Source organism: Hydra vulgaris, chromosome 02, assembly GCF_038396675.1.
Source record: "Hydra vulgaris chromosome 02, alternate assembly HydraT2T_AEP".
In the NCBI taxonomy this organism is placed as follows: domain Eukaryota; kingdom Metazoa; phylum Cnidaria; class Hydrozoa; order Anthoathecata; family Hydridae; genus Hydra; species Hydra vulgaris.
In genome coordinates, this window is record NC_088921.1 from 36,160,072 (window position 1) to 36,186,418 (window position 26,347).

Consider the following 26,347-nt stretch of genomic DNA (forward strand, 5'->3'; position numbering starts at 1 on the left):
ATTATTATGAATTAAAATTAAAGATTTTAAAGCATTTCCATTACTTTAGTATCCTTATCCTTTAAGTTCTTAAACTGGAAAGGATAGAGTTTCATCATAACTATTTAATTCTTATTTTATAATTATTATCAACATTTAAATGGAACTCGTTTTCTGACTCCTTTGCAACTTTTTTTTTTGAATTTTCATGTTTTCTCTTTCTTTTTTAGTTTTTTCATTTAATAACTTTTTCGCCAATTGTTTCTTTCTTAATCTTTCTTCCTCTACTTTTTACTTTTTATCTGCAGCTAATTGTTTCTTTTTTAATTTTTCAATTTCATTTTTGACTTTTCTTGCACTTTTGTCTTCTGAATAAGCTGCCACGTTTCAGACGTTACAACCGATGGTAAATGTTCTACTTTGTGCTTGGACAATTGGACTGGTTGTTTTGGCCATATTAAAATACTTTCGATTGGATTTATTATTTCTGCTGCTATTTTTAAACTGAAACAAGCTGGTTTTGGTTCTATCACAGCTGCATTATTGCAATCAGGCATTTCCATATCAGTTATACCCTTGCTCATTTTTTAAATTACAAGTTGATAGATTTTTATTACCCTGTTGTATTTCATCAGGTAAAATCATGGTCTTATATGCTTCAGATAAGGCTCTTTTCCAAAAATGATACAACTGGAGGTATTCAAGATCACCTTTCCAACCTAAATGTTCGTCAGCCAATTTAAACTGCTCTAAAATACTAAAATCAATGCACTTTCCAATAAAGGTTATGGGAGAGTAAGCTGATAAAGTCACACTTGAATGGTTCTCTTCTAAATAAGGTGCCGGAACAACAGTTGACTCAGATAATTTTTGAACAATTTTTTTGTAGTCAACACTATTAGCATCAAATGGAAAAATTCCGGTATTTTTAAAACCACTTTTAATATTATTTGCCATAGAAGGATCGATTATAAAAGATTTTAATGCTTCTGGTATATTTTCATTGTTTATTTCTTGTCCTTCATGGTCAATGCGTCATTGTCGGCAAAACGATTTCCACTTTGCTTTTATTGGCCCAAAAACTGCCACATCGAGCGGCTGCAAAATATGTGTTGCATTTGGGAACAAAGCAACAAGAATTATTCCATTTTTAGAGCAAAACTCACTAAGTTCGATAGAAAAATGTGATGCATGATCATCAAAAAGAATAATAACTGGTAAAGGAATTTCTTCTTTTATTAAAAATGGATGAAAAGCGTTTGTTATATACTCAAAAAAACATTCTGCGGTCATCCAACCATTTTCACTTTTTCCAATACCCCATCCTGATGGAGCAGCATTTATAATTCTATTTGGAAGATGAACATATTTAAAAATTGTTAATGATAGAGCAAAAGTTCCGCTTGCATTTACTGCAAATAAAGTGGTGATGCTTTTTTTATTACTTCGAGCACTTTCTTCATATGTATTTTTTCCTCGTTCACCAATTAATAAATTAGTTTTTGGTGACAACCAAAAACCACTCTCATCCATATTGAAAACGCGCATCGAATCATTTAAATATTGAGCGTTTTCTCCTAAAAGCTTCGGAATTTCAGTAAACCAATCTCTTATGGTTTTTTCAGTTACTCCTCCTCTAGCTCAGTTTAAGTATTCACCTCGTTTTTGAGCTGTTTGTGACGGCGAAGAAATGCATAAAACCAACCTTTTGCAGGACGGTTGTTAGTAAATTGTGTTTTTATATTGCTGGAATTCAAATATTTTTGCACAGTATCTAATAGCTGTACTACAGACATGGCAAATCCCATTCTGGTGCATGTTAGTAACCATTTGACTAACTTGTTTTAAATTTGTTCATGAAGAACTGATTCATACCCGCAGTGTTGTATTTTCAAAGAAGTTCTTCCAGATATTTTATCACGAAGCGTCTGATAAGGAATTCCAAACGTCTTGCTCGCTTTGTACACAACCATATCTTTTTTAACAGAATTAATTGCATCACGTAATTGACTATCTGTATATTGAAATCTGCGTTTTGAACTACAAACTTTTGTCTTATATTTTTGTCGTGCCATTGTAAAATAATCTAAGTAAAATATTATTTATTTTTATAGTAAAAAAGAAACCAATTGATTATTCATTGGACATACAATATGTATGGAATGACATTTTTTTAGTTCATACTTATCGTACATTCAAAAATACTACATTGATACTATAATGATGAGTTGTTTTAATAATATTATTAATAATTCATGTTTTATTTACCTGATTAAGTCAATTCAGAAATAAAATTTTATGTTATCTTCATAAATTTCCTTGTTTTATTTGAAACGCTTCTAACAGCTGGTACTTAAAAAAAAAGTATTTTCATAGGCTGACGTAATAAACCCACTGAGTTCATTTAAGTAACTATGTATTGCGGTTTCTATGTATTGTAATAGAAGTGCATGACGATGTTGTTGATACACAAAATATAAAAATAAAAAAATAATTACAACTTTTTGCAAAATTTATGTTAGTATTTAAAACCTACGATAAGTGTCGACTCACGGTAGGTGTGGAAACGACCCTATCTGTGTTTGAGAAGAAAAGAAAAATTTCTTTTTTTTTCTTCTAATTAAATTATAACTTTGTATTATAAATATGTAGTATTTATATTCACATTTATAATACTAAAATTCTGCTAAAAACAAAACAATGATTGTGGTATAAAATAGCTTATATTATCAAGTCAATAAGTTTTTGCCATTTGTATAGTTATAATATAATCTCAAGCACTAAAAAAAAATTAGTGACTGTTCTGGAAAAAATAAACAATTGCATTTTGTTTATTGGCAGAAAAAAAAAGTCGATCTAAAACTCTAACTTTGTCCTTTAATTGGATGTTGTTTGTACAAGAGTTTTTATTGGATGTTGTTTGTACAAGAATTTTTAACTCTTCTAATCAATATCTAAAATTAGAAAAAAGCAAGAAAAGTAGTTTATATTTATGACAAAATAATACTTTTGTGAGAGCCATAAATTCCTGGATGGAATATTCTGCAACTCCTTGATTATGTGTAATTTTAAAAGACACATAATTTTGCAATCTACATGCAGTTAAATAATCTTTTATTTTATAAAACAAGAACAGGTATGGTAAGCACAAGAGCAAATTTTTTTAAATGTTAACAAATAAGATTATTTTAAACAAAACATTTAACAAAACAATATATAACAAAGTTTGTATATCAAAGATAGTATATCAAAACAATGTGTAACACAGCATTATGTATACAACAATGTATAACAGATTATTGACAAAACATTGTATAATGCAGTTTTTTATGGATTTTTAGAGCATGCTGAAGCTGATTGTTTTTTTTGTTTCACAAATTTGATGGGTGAAATTCGTGATCACTTTATTAAAACATTAGATGATTCTCCACTTGGCATAGGTCATTAATTTTTTTTAAATATTTATAATGTAAAATGTTTAGATTATCTTTAATAGTAATTTTTTGTATTTTAAGGTCAGCACATGAACAAGTTATTTTTTTTACTGCAGACAAAAGATGCTGAGTTATGGAAAGATTTAGTAAGTGTTTTTAAAATGTTTTAAATGGTATGATTAAATAATAATATTTATATTTAATTCTCGTGTAAAAAATTTCCAAACTTATTTTATTTCCAAACTTAAATTTAGCTTATGCAAATAACTCCATTGTAAGTTATCAACTCTGATAATTTCTGTACCATATCAAATTTGCTTGCTTCTCAGATTGAATTGAAGCTTTCATTTTTGTTCATAGCTTTTATATTGGATGGTAGCTTTTGTATTAGATGGTAGATTTTATATTGGATGGTAGCTTTTGTATTAGATGGTAGCTTTTGTATTGGGTGGTAGCTTTTATATAGGATGGTAGCTTTTGTATTGAATGGTAGATTTCATATTGGATGGCAGCCATTATATTGGATTGTAGCTATTTATATTGGATGATAGCTTTGGTATTGGATGGTGGCTTTTGTATTGGATGGTAGCTTTTATATTGGATGGTAGCTTTTATATTGGATGGTAGCCATAATAATGGATTGTAGCTATTTATATTGAATGATAGCTTTTGTATTGGATGGTAGCTTTCATATTGGATTGTAGTTATTATATTGGATTGTAGCTATTTATATTGGATGATAGCTTTTGTATTGGATGGTTCCAAATGGTTCTCTAAATAATACAGAAAGATTTACATTATAACAGTTTTTTTAATAACTTTATCAATTTTATTAAATAATTAATTAAACTTACTTATGTAGATAAAAAAATCTCCTCAGGGAATCCTTGTGTATATTATATCAAGTTTTAGATATAATATACACAAGTTGAACAAGATTTTGGTGTTTGAAAGTGGTTACTTTAAGGTATAAACAAGGTTTAAAAAAATGCAGCGGTGAGGCGTATGATTTTGCAAGATTTTTTAAAATTTTACTATAGTCAAGGTTTTAAAAAGCGTATGCCTCACCTCTGCGTTTTTTTAAACGTTGGGTATAAAGCAGATGTATACATTTTTCTTTAATAGAAAAATCAAAAGGAAAAAAACCTAAAACCTTGTCTTTTACCACAAATTTGAGAACAATTTATTGAATTTTTTTTTTCTTTCTCATTTTTATCTAATTATCACTGTGTTTTGAAATGTAAATTTTTAACTCCCCTCAATTTCAAGAAGCTGTAAACTTTATATGGTCATAATTAGGCCAACCAAGTATATGCAAGTATATTTTTTTCCTGTAAAATTTATTGCAAGTGAGTCTTATATTTAGTAGCATAATATAATACTTTTAGGTAATAGTCTATTAGCATTTTGATTTGTAAGACTATAATGATTTTATGTTATGCTAATTAAATATTTTTTTCTCTGCAAAATTGTTATTGTCCATTGCTAGGTGAAAACACAGAAAGAGAATGTTTTTTAGAGCATTTTTTATAAATTGCATTTTTTTGTAATTATTTTTTAAACATGATTTAAGCATTTAAAACATATTTTCTATAGCATGCTTTTTGTTGCCCTAGTCAAAATTATCAGGTACCAAGAGATTATTAAATGAAATTGGATGTTTGAGGATGAATATTTATTTAGTTTAGTAATTTTAATAACAAATTTAGGAAGCAAAGCAAATGAAACCGCAATTTTTTGCCTTTCGATGGATCACGCTGTTACTTTCTCCAGAGTTCAACCTTCCTGGTAATTTTTTTTGGTTTGTTAAATGGCAATTTTAAATTTTTTAAATTAACAATTTGCTTTTTCTTATTTTATATATATATATATATATATATATATATATATATATATATATATATATATATATATATATATATATATACATCAATCCTTGGAATTAGGAAAAATGAGTTCGGCAGTATTTTACCGACTTCAATCTTTTAGAGGTCCGCAAAAAAAATTGATACAAAGGTCTTACAATGAAGCATAGAAACGAGGTTGGCAATTTTTTGCCGACCTCAAACACTTTTAGGTCAGCATTGCCAAATGCCAACCCTAATTCCGAGGGCTGTTTATATATATGTGTGTGTGTGTTAATATGGTGTAGTAATAGTAATACAAATACTCTTGTGGGTATAAGAGTGCTCAATATTATTAAACAGTGGAGCAGAGTTGTTAGTCCTTGGCCTTGGCCTTGCCTTAAGGCCAAAAATTGATCTTGGCCTTAATAATTTTGGCCTTGGCCTTAAAAAAAATACATATTTTCTTATTGACTTGGTTGAATTCTGCGCATAACCTTGGTCTATTTTTACAAAATGTGGTTTTATTGTCACAGCACTTGCTACTTACAGTTTTGTTAATAATTGGCCTTAACTTAAGGCAAAAATTGAAGTCTTTGGTCCTGAAAATGTTTGTGTAGGCCTAAGTCTTGAAACTCTTAATCTTTGCCTTGACCTTAAAACTCTTGGTCTCGGCCTTGTCCTTGGCCTTGTAACTTTTGGCCTTGGTCTTGGCCTTGGCCTTGTAGCGTGTGGCCTTGGCCTTGCTACTTTTGGCCTTGTTAACAACTCTGCAATAGAGCAATTTTTTTTTATATAAAATAAATAAAAACAACTTTTTATTGAACTCTGAATTTCATTTTTTTTGCCAATCATCAGCCATAGTGTATAATTTATAATATAAAAACTATTAAAAAGCTTAAAATTATGTTGGAACAAGTTCTGATGTTATAAAACTCAAAACAGAACAAAAATAAATAAAGTAAAAATTTGAAGCATATTTACTTCTCTGTATGTCAATATTTAAAACTTCTTGCGGAGACTAAGATTACAAACATTTGATGCTTGATTGTAGGACCTACATTGTTACTACACAATTACTTTCCATGTAATCAGATATATTGCATTTTTGATTTTAGTTTCCATATTTCTAGGCTTGAAAATTTGCCAAATAATTTATGGAAATTTTCTGGTAAATTTTGCTCAAAATTTAAGGAAATTTAAAAAAAATTTTATTGCAATAAACATATGTACTTTAAAAAATTTATTTCTTTATTTCACAAGTATGCGTTTTATCATTTTAGTATTTAAGTATTCTTTAAATATTTTAACAAAAAATATAAAATAATAAAGATCAAAAAATACACATCTTTTAGTCAAATTTTTATAATCATATTTACCAATTTAAGCATTTTTTAAAAAAGCAATAAAACACTCAAGTAGTTATATTACTTTTTTGATATTATTTTTGTGGAACAACGAAAAGTAGATGTTTTCCGAGTCTGTATTTTGAGCTTGTGTATAACATATTTCTAGCTTTTACTTCTCTCAACTACAATGTAAAATAATCACAAAAGATAAAAAATAAAACCATTTTTAGATTAACGTTTATTGTGTATTTATTTTTTTGAGTGTTTTAAAGAAAAAAAGATTTTTTTGAGTAATGATTGCATATAAAGTTTTAAAAAAGATAGGAAGATTATTATGTATAAAGATTGCATTTGAAATATTTTTATAAAAGGTAATTTTTATAAATGCACTAGCTGACTTAGATTATAATAATTTATCTACAGTAGTATATATATGAAGAGCACAATGGAAAAAACAGCAGAGTCACATTTTTCACATTTTGAGAAAACCTAAATTAAAGGTTTGAAACCTTTTTATTACAAATTATGTGAGAAACTGTCAATTCTTTTAATTTTTAAGGGAAGGTCATCCATTTAAGCATCAAATTTTAACAAATAAATATTCTGAAAATCATGTTAGCTCATGGAAAATTTTGTTTTTTCAAAATGTGTTCAGATTGGACTCTTTTTCTATTGTAACACATAAGAAATAACTATATAAAACCATTAAATTTTAAAATTTTTTTATTTTAAACAAATAAAAAAATAAAAAATGCATGAACATTCACTGGTCTTGACCCTCATCTTCAACTTTATCGTCATACGGCAGAGCATCATAGAATGCTTCATTGGTGGTAAATTTTTTGAGGACTTGGAGGTCTTTGTACTTTGCAGCTGATATAGCCAGTCTGTCTTCATACAAAGCTACTGGCACTGCTGTGCATACTGAAAAATTGTTTTTTCTCGTTGGAACAATGATGTTTGTTTTCAAGAAAATACCGTTCCATGAGTCTCTGTGACAAACGGTCCCTGGACCTTCATCCTTGTTAAAAACCATTTCCCGAATGGGGCGCGTGGGGAACGGGCAGCCTTTCTTATACAATGGCCTTAGAAAGCCGGAGAAGTTTTTGACCAGATCCTGTTTAACATCAGTCACGTTAAATGGTGTAGGATGTTTTCGTGCTTCACTAAATATTTTTATCCAGTCTTCTGGAACACTAGCACTAGACTTTGTATTTACTGGACCCATGTCCCTGTCACACTCCATATAAGAATGTCCGCGCTCAGGGAATGTCACTGTTACTGAGGTAAACCTTTTTCTATGGTGCACCATATAATCTGAAAACCGAATCAGGGTAAAGTTCTTATTCTGTCCTGAGCAGGAATCGCAGAATAGTTCAAGGTGAGTAACCTCTTCGCTGACCTTGGTTGTGATGTGGTCATACAGGAAAGAAGCCACCTCATCTGAACCTTTCCTAGCGACAGTCTCATCATAGCAGTAAAGAAAAACATCATCAGTTGATAGTTGGTGAATGTTAAATGATTGGTATGTGAGCTTTCTGTTGTAGTAAAAGTCATTGGTGGACTTGTTGGGTAGGTTGACATTTTTTTGGTAGTCAAATGTAAAGGCCTCAAGATGAGGTGTAATCTTGGCCCTTCGCTTAGCGTCTCTTTTTCTCCGGTAGAATGTGTCAGCCTTTCGCTGGTGGAGATCTTTTTGAAATTTTAACTGCTTCAGGTTCCTTATGAGGACTTCATTTGTTGGGTCTGATTCAAGAGTCTTTGTAGCAATTTCTATTTTTGCCAAGAACTGGTCGCAGGCTGAGCAAGTGTCGGTTCTTGGGTACCCAAAGCCAATGTTAAAATCATTGTTGAATATAAGCCTGTATGACTCATACACTAAACTGTCTCCTGGCCACTTCTCTTGATATAAATCAAACATCTTGGAGATGCTGAGTTCTTCTGGCAGGTACAGCCGTCTTGTCTTCTCTTGTGAGTAATGAGACTGCCGACCCCTAAACGAAGAGATGTGGTCTCTTATTCTCTGCCGCAGTTCATCAGATATTTTGTGATGACTGCCATGCTTTCCTCGTCCATCAACAGGAGGCAGGCCTGGGGTGAGTAAAAAAAATTTAAAAAAAATTAAAAAAAAGTTATAAAAATACATGTTCAGAGAATAACAGCACTCTTTATGAATTTCAACATTTCTTTTTAAATATTGAAAAATATTAATATATAGACAAGAAAGGATTATAGAAAAATGTGCATTTTTTTTACATTAACTATGATAAGAAAAAATAGCTTTTTTATTCCACAAACTGAAACAAAAAACTATTGCTAATAGTATAAATTACCTGTAGTAGCAAGACTTCTCTTGATAGTCTCAAGTCTCCCTTTCTTAATTCCAAAGATGGAGATGAAGGCTTGAAAGCAAACATAGGCAAATGAATCTGGGTCAACATCATCTGTACTCTTCAGGAATACTTTATAGTGATAGCTGTGACTGTTTGCACTTTTAGGCTCTTCCTTTCGAGGTCTTTTTCAGCTAATCTCCGCGACTGTGATCAGTGAAGCAAGATAGGAATCCTGTAAAAAGAAGCAATATAAGATTATTAACGCTACCGGTCACACATCTTTGGAAACACAAGCATTTTTATAAAATTTAAAAATATATAAGCCTACCTACTTTGTTAGAATTAATAAATTTGTATGCTGCGTTCAAATAGAACAATGAACTGTGATATTGGGTCCACCCCACTAAAAAACTAAGTTAAAAATGTCTATTAAACATACAATACCAGCCTTGGGTATCATAACACAGTAATACAACCAGATGTCTACCATAGTTATGATTCAGATGTGCAGGTCTAGCTATTCTAGACCTAACTAAATTTGAATGAAAATGAGAATGAGAAACTCTTTGTCTTATTTAATCAACATGTTCATGGTGGAATAACAGGTGCATTAAAATTATGAATCTAGGTCTAGACCTAAATCTAGAGCTAGTATTATAAATAAAAAAATAGTCTAGAACTATATTTAAAGAGTTTAATTTAAAACTTAAAAGAAGAACTCACCTGAGCATCGTTTGTTGGTAATGCATTGAATGACTCGAGGAGCAAGGCTCTATTCTCTTCTTTGACTGTTTGAAAGCATTTAAGTCTTATACATTTACAGTCAGGGCCAGTTACATGAGATGACAACCTCTGTTTCTTTGCTATGTCTTTCTTACTGCCATTTTTCTTTCTCTTTTTTGGCTTGTCTGTAACAATAGGTGTAGCATCGTAGTTAGCCATTTTGTTTTAGTATAGATTCTTTGTGTACTGGTTACTCAAATGAGCTTGTGTACTGGAACTCAAATGAGCTTAATAAAAACACCCTATTTTGATCCTTATGAATTTAAAATCAAAAAAGATTTAAATTTACTTTCTATATTACACTTAAACATAAGAAGCATGCGGCAAAATTTTGAAAAGTTTAAAGAATTTCTATCTATTATAAATTACACGTTCGACGTCATATCTCTGTCAGAGACTTGGCATGATTCAGAATGTCCTCTAGAGTTGAATTCTAATTATAGTTTGGCAAATTACAAACTAATTAGCCAACCACGAGGAAGCAATAAAAAAGGCGGAGGCATAGGTGTTTACGTGCTCAAAAAGTATTAATTTAAAATAAAAAAGCCATTAAGTGTAGCAAATAATAATTATAAAATAATTAAATATATGAAGATCACAATGGAAATCAAAACGGCAGAGTCACATATAACGTTATTATATGGACCCTGCCTTTTCTTTCCTTGTCACTGGTGGACACTGCTGTTTTTTCCATTGTATACCATATTTTCTTATTCCATTTTACCATAGACATGTCGGTTTTTTCATTTGAAACTTGGCTTAAAAGAAGCATTTTTCAATGCTTTATTACCCAAGGGCCATAACTGAAAAATTATAAAAATGTGACTCTGCCGTTTTTTCCATTGTGGTCTTCATATATATATCTAATTAAAGTTCTGTTATTTTATTATATTTGTTGTTAAATAATTCTTAATCATCTTTCCGGAACAGTTTTATATTCTTTTTTTATAATTTTGTTTACCTTGTTACACAGTTTTATTTAATTATTTTTGCATAACAACAGTATTGATTGTTATTTTATTACAGTTAAACATTTAAAAGGTAATACTTAGCCACAGTTATAGATGCTAATGTCATTTTAAGGTGTAATAAATGATTATTAGAATAGATTTCAAGGTTTTTAAACTATATTTAAAGAAAAACTTTTTAGAAAAAAACTGTTTTTAAAGACAAAATTTACCTCTTCCATCATGGAAATAGTAATATTAGTAGAAAATCACTTTTTTTTATTTTACACTCTGTTTCATTAATAAAGACTCATCAGAAATGAATGTTTAAATTAATAAAGCTTTAATTTATACCAAAAATTAAATTACACAGTTATAAATATCTTAGCTCCTGTAAATTTTCGCACATTTGTGGAATATGCTGACACTATAATAAAAAGAATTCTTTAGAATTGTTTACTTCTGCTTTTTTTTAAATATTTTAAAGGAGGGGGGATTTAATATAATTATTTTTTCAGCTCTTATTTTTATAGTTTTTTAGGAGAAACTTAATTCATGTCTGCATTTAGAAATCAGTTCCGATTTTTTATTTAATAATCACCTTGGTTCGCATGTGTAGTTTTTTCAAATTTTTCTTGTAGGCATAGTATGCATTTTTTGAAAATATTGTTATATGCAGGTGCTATTATAAGGATGGACCAATTTAATATAAAATCATCAATATTTTTATCTTCCAATACCCATATGACAGTATTTTGACAGTAAATTGAACATTCATTTCTGATGAGTCTTGATCAATTTCATTAATGAAACATAGTGTAAAATGGAAAAAGTTTGATAAGTTTGATTTTTCTTGTGAATTTCATCTATTGCTCTGTTCTTTTAAGAGCGTTGAGTACACTATTTTGTAGGATACATTTAAAATTATTTGTGTATATATCAGGTTGCAACAAATTGTTTTTTTTAATAGACGTTGACGTTCGTATCTTTAATAATTGGCGAACATCTAATTTAAGAGAAACATGTTAAATAATGGAGTTTTTATTCTAGTTAATATGTTATTGGATATATCAAAAAGGCTTTTATTAAATTTTGTTGTCATATTTTCAAATGAATTTTTCACGCATTTGCAAAGTGCGTGCAAATTATTGATTATTAATATGTAATGATTGTAGGCTGTTATCTAATGATACTAAACTTTTTTTTCAATTTAGTTTGTTAAATTTACTTATAAAATATAAACATGAAGGAATTAAAATAAAAGGAACTAAAGAAATCGCAAAATGATGTCTCATTAATATTTATATATCAATTTTTATATTTATATAAATGGATTAAGGAATTGCTAGATCTTTTTGATTTAAGGTCTTCCAAATGTTTAACACCAACTGCTGCATCAATCCAATTTTTGAGATGTTTTTGGGGCAAAAAGTCTTTAATTAACTGGCAATCAAGCTTTATACGCATAATATCTTCTAAGGTGTCGTCATTTAATGAAGTTTGCAAAACATTCTTTGTAAGTTCATACAAGAAAAACTGCATTCATAATTTGCAGTTGAAATGCTGAAAGTTAGCATAATCTCTAACAAAACATTTAAACTTGCCAATACAAGTTCATTTTCCACCAAGATATCTCTATAAATGCTCCACAGTGAATTTGTCCTTAGTTTAGAAACTTTTTCCCTGAATAAAGGCCATTGCAATACACGTACGTTAGAAGTTTCTCTGCTTATCATATTATCATGCTCATAAAAGTTGCAAACACATTTTATTTCATTAAATCCCCATTTTTTTGTCTCTAGTGAACCTGTCAAGGATTTTGGTCAGTTTTGAAAATCAAAGATTGTGGTTAAAGATTTAATGGCTTTAGATTTGAAATTGAAATTGCGGCAGAATTGTTTGCCTATATATTCTTTTGCTCTGTCAATAATTTTAATTAAATTTTTTTAATTATAATAATCAAAATAATCATTTGGTTGTTGTCATGACAATCTCATCAATTTTCTTTTTAAATTACGCTTTTTTAATGCTGTTAAATTAATACCATTGTAGATTAACTGATCTTTTTTTACTTCTAAATTATCTAGTAAATGTCCAATATTCGAGCCTGAATTAACTGATAACGTTTCTAGTATAGCAATTCTTGCATTAACTTTATGCAAAATTTCACAAAATAAAATTTCTACTTTTTGAAACTCCAATGATAATGTTGTTAGCGATTTAACAACATTCGATTTCTTGAATAAAATATAAATAGAATAAAAGTTGTGGGTCTTTCATGAAACACAAAAATCCTTTAGCTTTCTGTGCAGTTTTATCTTTTTCATTTGCCTTGCTTTCTAAATCATAAATAATAACTTTATAGTCAGTTTCAAGCAATCTTAGCGTCTTTTCCCAGCTAGCTAACCAATGAATATTTTTTAATCTCCCAAGCTGTTTAAACTCTTCATCTAAAAAAGAAGCTTCTTTCAACTCCTTTCTTTGCTGTGATGAATAATAGTAAAAGCAAAACAAACTATTGATGTTGTCATCAAACTTCTTTAAATAAATAACAAACTTTATTGAGTCTAACACAGAAAGTTCTAACCTATGCACCATGCAATGGGTATATACTATAAAGGGGTTTTTATTTCGCATTTTTTTGAACACCAGCTTTATTGCCAGACATTAAAGATGCACCATCAAAGTTAACATTTACTGTTTTTGCATAGATATTATTTAAATATAAATCTTGATTCATTTTGTCTGTTGATAAACTTTTCAAATTAAATTCTATTGAATTTAAGATACCATCCGCATCAACTGTCAGTGGTGAGTTAATATACTATAATAAAGTTATTGGATTACTATTTTTAACAAATCTTAAAAAAACTTATTGTTCACTAATTAGAACATTACAATTAAATTACAATTACAATTAAACGAACATTTATTACGTCTAAACATTTTAAGCAATTTGAACGAATTTAATATGTCTAAACTTAAGTCACATTTTAAGTCAGACAAAATTGATGAAACAAAGTTTTTGCAAGCTTTGTCACTTAAGTAGTTCTTGCCCAACTTCATGCCCAACTCCCATTCAGCTTTTGTAGCTCAACAGTTGAGGAAATTTTTTAAATCCAAGATCCTCTTCAACAACAAAATATGATATCCGAAAAATCTATTCAATTTTTCTTGGTTATTCTCAGTAGTTCTTAAAATTGATGTCAATACAGTTTTCTCAAGACTTGGAGCTATATTGTGAAGGTTCTCTCGATATTTAGAAATACAGGCTTTATGTCCATCATTTTTTTTGTGCCGTAACAAGTATATTCTTTTTCAAAATTTACATTTCATTGTTACTGAATTGGTTTTATTTTGGCAAACCCAACAAGAGAAACACTCATTTGATTTGTCAATATGAATCCAGCTTAGTTGTTGCCCGTGTTTTTTATTGCTTGGCGGCAATCTATTTTTGGTGTTATAAAACATAAATTCAATATCTTTTGGCCATATATCCAATTTTCACGAAGTCATAGCACAATCCAAGTCATTGCATCTTTTATTTGCATGCTTAGTTTCTCTCTCTTTTTGTTCTCCTTTGTGTTTAATGATACGCTCCACTGTACCATCTTTCTTTAACATCAAAAAGATGCTTAGTTGTTTTGACATTTTTTTTAAAAATAAAAATATATTAAGTATTTAATAAGTTAATAAAAATATCATATTATTAGTGTTGTTAAAGGCACAATAAAAAATTAAAACTATAATAAACATAATAATTTTATATATTCTATTAGATTATGTATTTTTTAGCAAAACTTAAAAAAAAATTTTTTAACTTTTAAAAGTACTTAAGTGTTTTTTAAAATCTAAACAAACGTTACTTCAGTTTAAGGAAAATAAGAAAATTTAAAAAAAAGAAGCTCCTATTGAAGAAAGAAATTATTAAGTTTAAGCATGGTTTTTTTTTAAAATGTAATTTCAGATGCAGTCATTTTAAGTAAAAATTTGAATGCTTTTGTAAACGCATGCAAAAACCATGCTCGAACATAATTACTTTCTTCGTTCCATTGAAGAAAGTAGTTTTAGTGTGGTTTTTTTTAAAGTCTTCGAAAATGTGTTTAAATTTTCTTAATTAATTGTTTTTTTATTGCAATTATGTGTTTTTTATAATAAATAAAAAACAATCAATCGCTTAATTATTTGGAAAAAAAAAATTGCTGAAGTGTTGCATTCGTTTTGAAAAATTTTAAGCGAATGCCAACGTTTAGGTAAGGAAAAGTAAAAAAATGTGATGTTCGTTTTCCTGTCTTTTTTTTAACAATTGATTTTTTGACGAGATTAAATAAAAATAACTACATGATTTTTTACTACTAAAAGTTTCATGCATTTAGCAATCATCAGGTAAAAAATACATTGTTTTTTTCATTAAAAAATATACTCAATAAACATCCTGGCATTCAAAAACAATTATAAAACTATAACTATCTGGTTTTTTAATTTTTGGGCTCATGGTTGTCAAGCAAGAACTTGTTTTTGTGAGGGCACTTAGATATAATTTCTGTTTTTTTATTTAATAATTTTTGCGTACCTTTGTATGATATTATGCAAAGTTTTTCATGAATGCAAAGCAAGCATTTTTTTGTCACTTTGCTGAAGGCAGGGACTTGTTTAATTATTGACTAAGTTAATTTTGGTGTTATTTTTAAGTTTTCTTTTATCTGCCATATCTACTTTGAAAGAGTGGTTAAATTTCTTTGAAAAAGTGGTTAAATAAATATATATATATGTGTATATATATATATGTATATATATATAAATATATATATATATATATATATATATATATATATATATATATATATATATATATACACACCATGATTCCCACCAGCTTTGGAAAGTCCTGAAATTTGAAAGTGGTCCCGGAAAGTCCTGGATTTTTTTAATTATTCTGTAACATCCTGGTATATTCCTGGAAAAATGGGATAATATTTTATATATATATATATATTTTTTTAAGTAATTTATTATAATTAGTATCGTAGTTTTTTTTTTTAAAAAAAACACAACTACGATACTAATTATAGTAATATAATTGCTCTAATGTATTATTTTTATGGCAAATCTGATTCTTATATTGTTTTTGAAACTTGTACTCTAAAGATTCTTAAAAAAATTCACACATCAACAATAAGGCATAGTTAATTTGTTTTAAAAATATTATTTGAAAGATATCATCATAGAGGTTTCCATAAATCATAATTATATAGACAGTTTATATTTTCCAATTAGTATTTAATTATTGCATTGTATAGTTTTGAATAGTTTTTAAAAGTATGAAGTATTAGAGATTCTAAATTCTTTTTGGCTCCTAAAATGTTTAGATTTTTTTGTTTTGTTTTCAGATAAAATAATTAGAAAATGCCTAACTATAAAAGTATTTAAAATGGCTTGTTGAAAAAAAAAATAAACATTGGTTACGTAAAAAAACAGAAACTGTTGTAATTTGCAGTTATTGTGCTAAAGACATTAATATTGCTAACATGTTGAAGAAAAATGTAAACATTGGTTACGCAAAAAAAACAGAAACTGTTGTGACTTGCAGTTATTGTGCTAAAGACATTATATTGCTAACATGGGAGAAGCTGCTCAGAGTTCATGGGGCGCTTGACAGCACATGATGTTATGCAAACATTCCAAAACTTTCTGACATAGTTAAATCAAAGATTCTACAAGTGTCATCAGATGGGCTAAATATAAATTTGCTTTATCTAGATAATTTAAAACAATGTGGCAATTTCTACATGACTCTCCTAGTAGAACTAGAACCCATGAAAACATCACTGGGACACTTGGTTATCACAAGCAGTTTGGTTGGCATAGGTGGTGTGAAAATGAAAAATGTGCTCAAAAGGCTGAATCACTATTTGATGTATACAAATATATTTCAGTAGTCTTAAGAAAAGCAAACAACCTGATTTAAAAAATAAAAGTTGGCAGAGGCTGAAAGCCATGGTTCACGGTCCTGTTTTGCCAGCTAAACTTCAATATTTTGAGATTTTTGAGTTTTTGAAAAGTTGAATAGTTTTTTAAGATGCTTTCAAACAGACAAACCTATGGTTCCATTTATGGCTATTATACTTGGTGAAATAGTTGACAACTTTCTAAGGAGAATCATACTAAAAGACATTTTAAATAAGTGTAGCAATCTATACCAGCAGCTTCAAATAAATTTAATAGATACAAATATTAAAAGACCAAATGAAATTGATATTGATTTTGCTGCTCAGGTAAAAATTGATGAAGCTAATTTAAGTTGCAGTGACCAAAAAGTGGTTATATTTAAAAAAAGGCAGGCCAGTTTTTAGTTGGTCTGTTGACACATTTTCTTAAAAAGTCCCCTTTGAAGTTTGTCATAGTACGCACTGCAGTATCTATTAACCCAATTTTAGTTTCAAATCCAAATAAAAAGAATACTTGTATCAATAATTTTTCAATTCTGTTGCAAAAGTTAGTTAAATATGGCCGTTTGTCACCGAGTCTGCCGAAATAGCGAAAAGTCAATATTATAAATTTTTAGAATAAGTAGACTCAAATCAAAAATCATTTCAAGATTACGATATTAAAAACGATAGTCTTCATCATTTTTTCTATGACTTTATTGGAGCAAATAAAGCTTATCAAGATGTCGGGACATTTTGAAAATAGTTTTTGTGCTTTCACATGGACAATCTTCCATTGAGCGTGGCTTTAGTATTAATAAACATCTTTTTTGTCAAAAATTTCAAAGAAAAATCCCTTATTGCCTTATGTCTTATTGAAGATCATTTGTCTTCCTTTGAAGAATCCCCTGATAGTATCAAAATTAATAAAGAAATGCTGCAAAATGTAAAACAAGTAAATAGTTGATATAAAGAGTATTTGCAATCACAAAGAGAACAAAAAGAATGTAACAGGAATTTAAAAAGAAAAATTTTGGTTGATGAGAAAAAGGTAGTTAGAGCAAAATGCATAATCTTGCAAAGTGAAATAATTACTTTGATCCTTTGTCGAGAAAAACAAAAGGAAATTCCCGGATTTGTACAATATAGAAAAAATTTTGAGCTTTTCTATAAAAAAAGTCCTATTTCTATTTTGAGCTATCTATAAAAAAGTCCTGGAGTTTATAACTTTTTTTTTTTGTAAGTCTTGGAAAAGTCCTTGAAATATATATATATATATATGTATATATATATATATATATATATATATATATATATATATATATATATATATATATATATATATATATATGTATATATATACACACAATGTTTTAAATAATTTTAGAAGGGTCACCATAAGACTGAATACAGATACCCTGAATTCAAAAAGAAAATTTTTTCCAAGTTATGTTAGGCCTCAAAACATGTAAAATTATATAAAAATTTTTAAAATAATATTTTTATATTAAAAATGTCTAGAAAAAATATTCAAACCTGAAAAAAAATTTTATTTATTGAGAAAAAATGATTTCTTTTTGCAATAAAATATAAATTGACATTTACTGTATATAACTAAGAAGCTAAGTTAATTATTAATGTTTCATTAACTCAGTTCAACTGAATAACAAGAGTATTTATTTTGCAGATGTCATCCGATTATGGGATTCTCTTTTTGCTGACACAAAGCGATTTGAATTTCTACTTTATGTATGTGTCGCCATGTTAGTGTAAGCGGATTTGTAAAATGCTTTTTTTCTTTTTATTTCCTGAAGATGTATTAGAATTATGCAATTTTATTTATTAGTTTTACTTACATAAATACTATATTTAAGAGTTTTATAAAGATTTTATGGATATTTAGACTTATAAGAGAGCAAATATTTGAGTGTGACTTCCCTAAAGCAATGAAGCTCATTCAGGTAAAATTTGTTTTGTAATACATTGTAGTATATATAAATAACTATATATTCTGATTAGCAAAAAACTAAATATCCTAATTTTCATTGTTATTTTTATTTACAACTAATGCATATAACATTTTACATCTTGATGTTATATTAGACACATATTAGTTTTAAATTTGCATTAGTAAAATTATGTCATCCATAACTACCATAACATGACAAACATTAGAATGACATTGAAGTATTAGAGTCTATTATGTAGTAAAAATGTGAGTTGTTTGATATATAACATATTCTATTAGGATACAGGTCCTATCACAGGTGGGGTAAGAGCAGGAGGATTGTTTGACCTTGGTCTTTTTTTAAATGCCCACATCTTCAAAATAGCTTTGTTATAAAAGCGTTTTAATTAAAACATCTTTTATGGATTTAACTCTAATTATTAAAAAATATACTTGTTTTTATTTGGATACCCAAATTTGATACCCTCATTATTAAGTATATTAAAAATCATTTTTTTGATATATTTTATAACGAGGGTACCAACATTCACTTAAAATATTGTAAAAATTAATATAGTTAAATCCATAAAAAGAAGTTTTATTTTAATATATCTATATATATATTTATATATACATATATAAATATATATTTTTATATATATATATATATATATATATATATATATATATATATATATATATATATATATATATATATATATATATATATATATATATATATACACAGGGTTGGAAACTAAGTTTTTGCCGACTTACGAGAATTACGAAACATACAACAAGAAATTTATTAACCATCCTCTCTAAGGAATTCGAAATAGTTACCATCACTCTCAATACATCTTCGCCATCTGTCCGGCAGCTTGGCAATGCCAGTTGCAAAAAATTCAGGGGGCTTTGCATTGATCCAGAGCTGAACATCCTGCATAATTTCGGCAGCATTGTTGAAAATTTTCCCCTTCAAAGCCGATTTCATGGGTGAAAATAAATAAAAATCTGACGGTGCCACTCTTTCCACAAATTTCCACTCTTTTAGCTTTCTCTGTCAAAATTCATTGATCAAAAAAAGCAATCAAAAAAACGCAAAACAATACCCTTGGCAATAATTCCTACAAAAAAAATGTTCATTTTTTTATTTTCACAATAAATAAATACCTGAATATTATTTATTTTCATTTATTAAGTGCAATTATAAAGTAAGAATATTCTATGAATACATAGAAACACAAACGATTTACTTCTCTCACATAAACACATAGATATAATAAATTATAACTCGGCCAAAAATTAGTTTCCAACCCTGTGTATATACATATATATGTATATATTTATATATATATATATATATGTATATATTTATATATATATACACATACATACACACACATTAAAATAAAACTTCTTTTTATGGATTTATATATATATATATATATATATATATATATATATATATATTATATATATATATATATATATATATATATATATATATTTATATATATATACACACACATACACACACATTAAAATAAAACTTCTTTTTATGGATTTAGCACTATGATTGATTTGCTTATGACATGTTCTAAGCTTTAGTTTATTCACATTTAAAGCCATCACTAATTTATAAGCAATGTTAAACCAGTTATAGTGATAAGAATCAATACTAAATTTAATTTCTTGAAACTTGTTTTTTTTTTAATTGTCAACTTTAAGACTATACTGAGATATATTGCATTGCTTATCTTGGAGTCTAATTGTAATCTCAAAATAATCCATCAAATTTCTATTTAAAACTAAAGTTACATAATGGAAATCATTCATCAACTTTATATAGAAAGATCTTTGCAAAAAATATTGCTGTTGAATAATTTTAAAGTATTATCAACTATTTCTTCAGCCGTAAAAAAAAAGAAAATGATGAAAAATTGTAAAAAAAAATGTAATTTTTTGAACTGAACATACGTTCAACTGAACATACGAACAACTGACATCAATTAGGTTTGCTTGACCAACAGAAAGATAATTATTTTAAAATGCCCTTAGTTTTGGACTAAGGACATGTCTAAGTAATTAAGGACAACCTGCAAACCTTAAAAATTTTCACAAGTGTTATAGTTACTGTCTATATACCTAATAACAATAGACATCTGTTCAAAATTGACACAATCAACTTTATTAGCTTAAATTGAAAATTACTTTTATTTCAGAAAAAAATTTTTATTTCAGAAAGAAATATCTCTTCAACAGTCTTACCTCAACACTCTATAAGTTGGTTTTGTGTGTGTTTTAGATATGTTTGTAACATTTTTAGGGGGTGAAATTAAATGATCTTTTAAGATAATATCACCTGCATCAATTTCAAAATTAAGTAATTTAACAAAGTTTCTTACAAATGTACTTTTTGAGGACTCTCCTATATTATAGGAGTCTCCTATATTGTATTATAGTATATACATATAAGATATTCTACTGTTAGTAGAATCAACTTATTAGATCTTTCTTAATAGAAACTTAAATTTAAAGTTTACACTTATATTTCTTTTAAAACAATTTGTAATCTTTAAGTTTAGGCTTTAAATAAATAAGATTATATAAGTTTATTCTACTGTCAGAAAAATCAATGTATAAGATCTTATTTAATTGAAGCTTAAATTTAAAGATTACAAATTTATTTAAAAGAAATTAAAATGTAATATTTTTATTGTTTACATATAGAAAGCAATAGAAATTGTTACAGAGAGCAACAGAAATTGTTTATATAGCTCTGTGGCAAAACTATTCAACTGTTGAATAAAATAAGAATGTTAGTTCAATGTTATAAGAAGTAAGAGTAAGAATAGAAACAGATGTATATAAGTAAACAGTTACAGTTTTGAAAAGCATATTATCATTTTTCAAAAAAATTTATGTACTTTAAAGCGATAAAACTTTGATCTATTATAGCAGTCAGTATAAAAATATCTATATCAGGGCATCATCTAGCCAGAAGCTTATCAATAAACTAAACTAATGATATTCAAATCATTTGGTTTTGTGAACAATTTTTTTACAACATTTTAAGTTTTGAATGTGAGAAGCATAAATAGCATTTACGACAGTATTTTCTGAAATGCATATCCGCTATAATTACCAACTTAATGAAAAAATATTTGAGTTGCTTGGGTGATTAGATATAATTGAAACATAACTGGGCACAAAAGACTGGAAAATGAGTACAGCCCAAGGCAAAAAACAATTTAGCCATGGGCTTCAAGTGTTGATGGTATACAACTCTACAATAAAAGCATATTACTTACTAAAAAGATTATTAATTTTGTTGGCTTGTGCCATATAATCAAGTCGTTTTCGGCTTAGCCACAGAGCTATTCTATACAGTGTGATAATGGACATCTTTTTTTAATTCAGTTTTTTTTTAGTTTTAAGTTATTGTTTTTAAAGCTGGTTTTACACGGATATCAAAAAATAAACTTATTGTATTAATATAATTTTTACTTTGAAAATGTGGAAACATTTTTTATTTCATTGACTATTATAAGGTTTAGCTGTAGCCACAATGGCTATGCCCTAGATCTGCATTTGATATTTATAATAAGTACATTTAAAATTAATTCGTTATTTTTATTTGAATATTTTTCTTGTCTTTATAATAGGTATCTATATATATTTCATCTGCAAACTACACAAAAATAAAAATGAAAAAAATAGAAACTATGTGCCAGTAAAAGATGCCAAAAAAAAAATGGTTGAGAAGCTGCTTTGATTCCAGGGCAATATTTTATTTTGAAACCATCAGAAAGTGCACTTGATCTAATTAATAGAACTGACTTTAGCAGCAATGAGAGAACTAATGCAGCCGCTGTGCATCTCTGCCAAGAGAACAAGTTTTAGGCATTGAACAGTCTTAAGTCACTGAACTATAAAAAGAAAATTTTAAAAAATTAAAGCAGAACCTAAACATCGCATTGTAGGACACAAAGTTGTTATAACAGATGTAGGTCAACATGGGATGCAAATCATTGCTGATTGAATAAGTAATATTGGAATTATTGTCAATAGTTTTTCAAAACTTCCTGTAATATGCCAAAAGTCATACGTTCCCTTACCATTTGATTAATAAAATTCCATCTAATGCAGAAATGTGCAAGAGAGACTGAATGTGTTATAATATAGAAAAAAAACTCTGTATTATGCTTCATGTTTTATTTAGAATAATACTATAGCAAGTATTTCAACCTTGTCTGACTCCAGTCAGACAAGGTTGAAATATATTGGAAAGTCTTTTTGAAATATATTGGAAAGTGTGTTTTAGTTATTTTTTTATTTTTTTATCTGAATGTGGTTTACATTTTTCTTGTTGAAATCGACATTTGTGATTGTTCAAATGGTGCATTTTAAGACATCATTGAGCTTCTTGGAAAATAAGATTCCGTTTTTAATGTGTTTAAAAATCCAAGTAATCAAAGAAAAAAAAGCAAGTTATAACCTTTCTAACCCAATTCAAAATGAGTTCATTGATCTATGTGTCTCACCAGTATAAAAAGAGAAAGGCTAAAACAAAATTCTATGCAATTTAAAAATATATTTCAAAATTTGAATGTAGTGTGATCATCCATTTGGACAAAGGTACTAAAGTTAATTCTTGATTAGATCATTGGAGCATGCGATGCTCTTCTAGATAATGAGAGGATTCGAATACTTACTGATTGGCAGTTTGCGTGAAAAATAAAATCAGATCATAACTAATATTTGTTGCTAGTAATTTTGCTATGGAGTCTGGAAGTTAATTTTGCTATGGAGTCTGGAAGTTAATTTTGCTATGGAGTCAAAATTAGTAGCAACAAATATGGGCATATCAAATAAATTTTCTACTAATTGCCGTTTACACTTTGAAGCTAAAGCAGAGTTATTTTTTAAAACCAGTATTTTGTCATCATCGATTTGGTTCAATTAAGACTCACGTAGATTCCAATTATTGCAAGAAATTTGTAGGATTTTTGTATTTCTTTGAAAGTTTAAAAAACTTAGTGACGAAGATCTAGTTTTGACTGCTAACAACTTTCAACCGCAGAATCAAAATGAAATTGCACAAGATCTAGGTGACGAGACTCTGTATTTGGAAAGAAATTATTGATGACAATTTTAAACTCAAATGTGCTCGATGAAACCGATCAAACTGCTCGATGAAATATTTGACTTATCTGTCTGCAGTTTTCCCAAAAATTAAAATTGCACTAGGTATTTTTACTAGTTTGCCAACAGCGGATTTCAATGAGCGTTCTTTCAATTTTTAATGCAAATCAAAAGATTTCGTGGTTCGACTATGCTTAACATAAACTGCGACATTGCACGAAAACTAAATTTTTATGTAAACAAAATTTTCTCTAAACAAAAAGTAAGAAGAGCATTTGTTAAAACAATTTAAAACAATTAAAACAAATAAAACAATTTGATATAAGTTCACATTTGGCTTTTATTAGGCTTTGTCATTTGATTTATTTGATTAATTTTTTGGTCATGTTCAAATATCCACGTTAATTATAATATTACTGTTAAATTTCTAAGAAGCAAAATGTTAAGTAATGGAAATTAAATGTGTTTATATAATTAATAGTTTATAATTTTAAAATGGCCCAGACCTCCTTCTAACCTGTGAAAAGGCCTGTTGGCCTTTTCACAGAAAGAGGTCGTATTATCACGATAAAATAAACAGTGACATGTAAAACTGTCAATCAAATTTTCGTTATCCAATCATTAATTTTATTAAATAACTGCGTTAACAATAATCACAGACATAATTATTATAAAACATTTAATTATAAAAAAAATAATTTTAGTTATCTATTAAACTATTATGTCTGAAAACCCAAATTTCATTTCGAAACCTATTTCTGAATATTATTTCGGTTTTAAAAGTTTTCTCGTAGTAGTTAATTAGGAATAGTATTTTATCAAAAATGATATATTTTTACTAATTAACTAGTATAGTGAAAAGCTTGAGATTCGTAGTTCAACGCCACCTCTGGGCAAGTTTTATAACATCGGTAAGAAGAAGGTGTGAACTTCCTTTCAAATGCTCTTCCGCGGTGCTCTGTGATGAGACCGTAAGGACTTCTTGGGGACCTAAAATTACAATATTAAAAATATATATATTTGAATATGTAAACGATTTTAATATAGTTAATTTATGAATATATTTTTTTAAAATTATGCAAATAAATATGTATGTAAAGACATTTAAATATAGTGAATTAGTATAATTCATTAAATCACGCTGTCATTTTTAATATGTCTACATTATATACTTTACTGTCTAGAATTTCCCTCACGAAACCTATGATATGTCTGTAATAATTCGAAAAGCTGAAGAGTTGCGCGTTGTTTCTTCTTATGTTCCTGTTCAACCTGATGGTGATCTTCCTTCTAAAAGCAAAGAAACATTTTTACAAAGGTCCAAATTTAAAAAAAAATTTGGCATACATGTTCGTAATAAATCTAGCTAGAATTTTTTTATGATTGATTATTTTTTGTAAAGTTTATATCGAAAGTTTAAATCTTTTATTGATATCTTTTAAATTTTTATTTTGCCGTATTAATCAACTTACTAGTTATTACACGAAAACTCTATTCTTTGCCAGATCGCAAGTTTAAATACCAAAATAACTTTTTCTCGCAACAAAAAGAAGGAAAACGTAATAAAAATATCGGAAAAAAAATTACTGTTTAGAAATTCTGCGATCAAAATATTTTATTTTTCAACTAGCAGCCTTTGATTTTGGTTCGTGTGCAAAAAGAGTGTTACGAAAATTTGTTTTATATATATATATATATATATATATATATATATATATATATATATATATATATATATATATATATATATATATATATATATATATATATTTGCTATAAATTTGCTATAAATGTTATGTATAAAATACTTTTATTTCTTTTATTACGTAATAATATATATAGAGAAATATTTCATAACTTTTATAAATGTCTTTAAAATACTTATAAAAATCCAAGTTTTTAAGCACTATTGTTATATATATATATATATATATATATATATATATATATATATATATATATATATATATATATATATATATATATATATATATATATGTATATATCAGGCCCGTAGCAACCGGGGCATTTGCCCCTCCTCTTCCCTCAATAATTTTTTCCCTCAATAATCTCAAATAAATAATTTTGAAGAAATTGACTGAAAAAATGACTTTTAAAAAAAAAAGATCTTTAAAACTATTTTAGGGCAGTACTGCCTCCCCCCCCTCCCTCGCCTAATATAATTTTGGTTCCTACGGGCCTCTCTCTCTCTCTCTCTCTCTCTCTCTCTCTATATATATATATATATATATATATATATATATATGTTTTTAAATGTTATAAATTTAAAGTTTAAAAAATTGTAGACATTTTTGTATCTAATATATATTTTGTATTATTGTTGCTTGTTATCTATAATTATGGTTATTTTATCATAGGTTAAAAAAAAGTTTATTGTTGTTGAAAATATACTTGTGGCAAATCAAATCAAAGAGTAATGAATATTTTAAACAATATATCATGCACTTCTATCTTATCTACCATTCTTTCAAATTTTACTATTTTCTTTTAAATTATTTATATCCAGTGATTGTTTCAAATTGGCATTTTAAAAGTTTAAGTGATAATTTGTTTGAAAAAAGCCGGAACTTTGTTTCGTGTTTTTTTTTTCAAACACTGTAATCGAAATCGACTTAGGTTAAATGTGTTAAAATA

At 27.6% G+C, this 26,347-nt stretch overlaps 1 protein-coding gene across 1 annotated transcript in view; it reads left to right on the forward strand.

Moving 5' to 3' along the window:
• Nucleotides 1-25,126, forward strand: part of LOC101240789 (TBC1 domain family member 13) — a 46,571-nt gene extending 21,445 nt beyond the window's left edge. Inside the window, exons 12-17 of the mRNA XM_065790743.1 lie at nucleotides 3,321-3,419; nucleotides 3,495-3,559; nucleotides 5,123-5,201; nucleotides 18,284-18,365; nucleotides 18,500-18,557; nucleotides 24,877-25,126. Coding sequence (XP_065646815.1) covers nucleotides 3,321-3,419; nucleotides 3,495-3,559; nucleotides 5,123-5,201; nucleotides 18,284-18,365; nucleotides 18,500-18,557; nucleotides 24,877-25,062 — 569 coding nt within the window. The 3' untranslated portion in view covers nucleotides 25,063-25,126. The remainder of the gene's footprint in view (nucleotides 1-3,320; nucleotides 3,420-3,494; nucleotides 3,560-5,122; nucleotides 5,202-18,283; nucleotides 18,366-18,499; nucleotides 18,558-24,876) is intronic.
• Nucleotides 25,127-26,347: the final 1,221 nt, after the last annotated feature.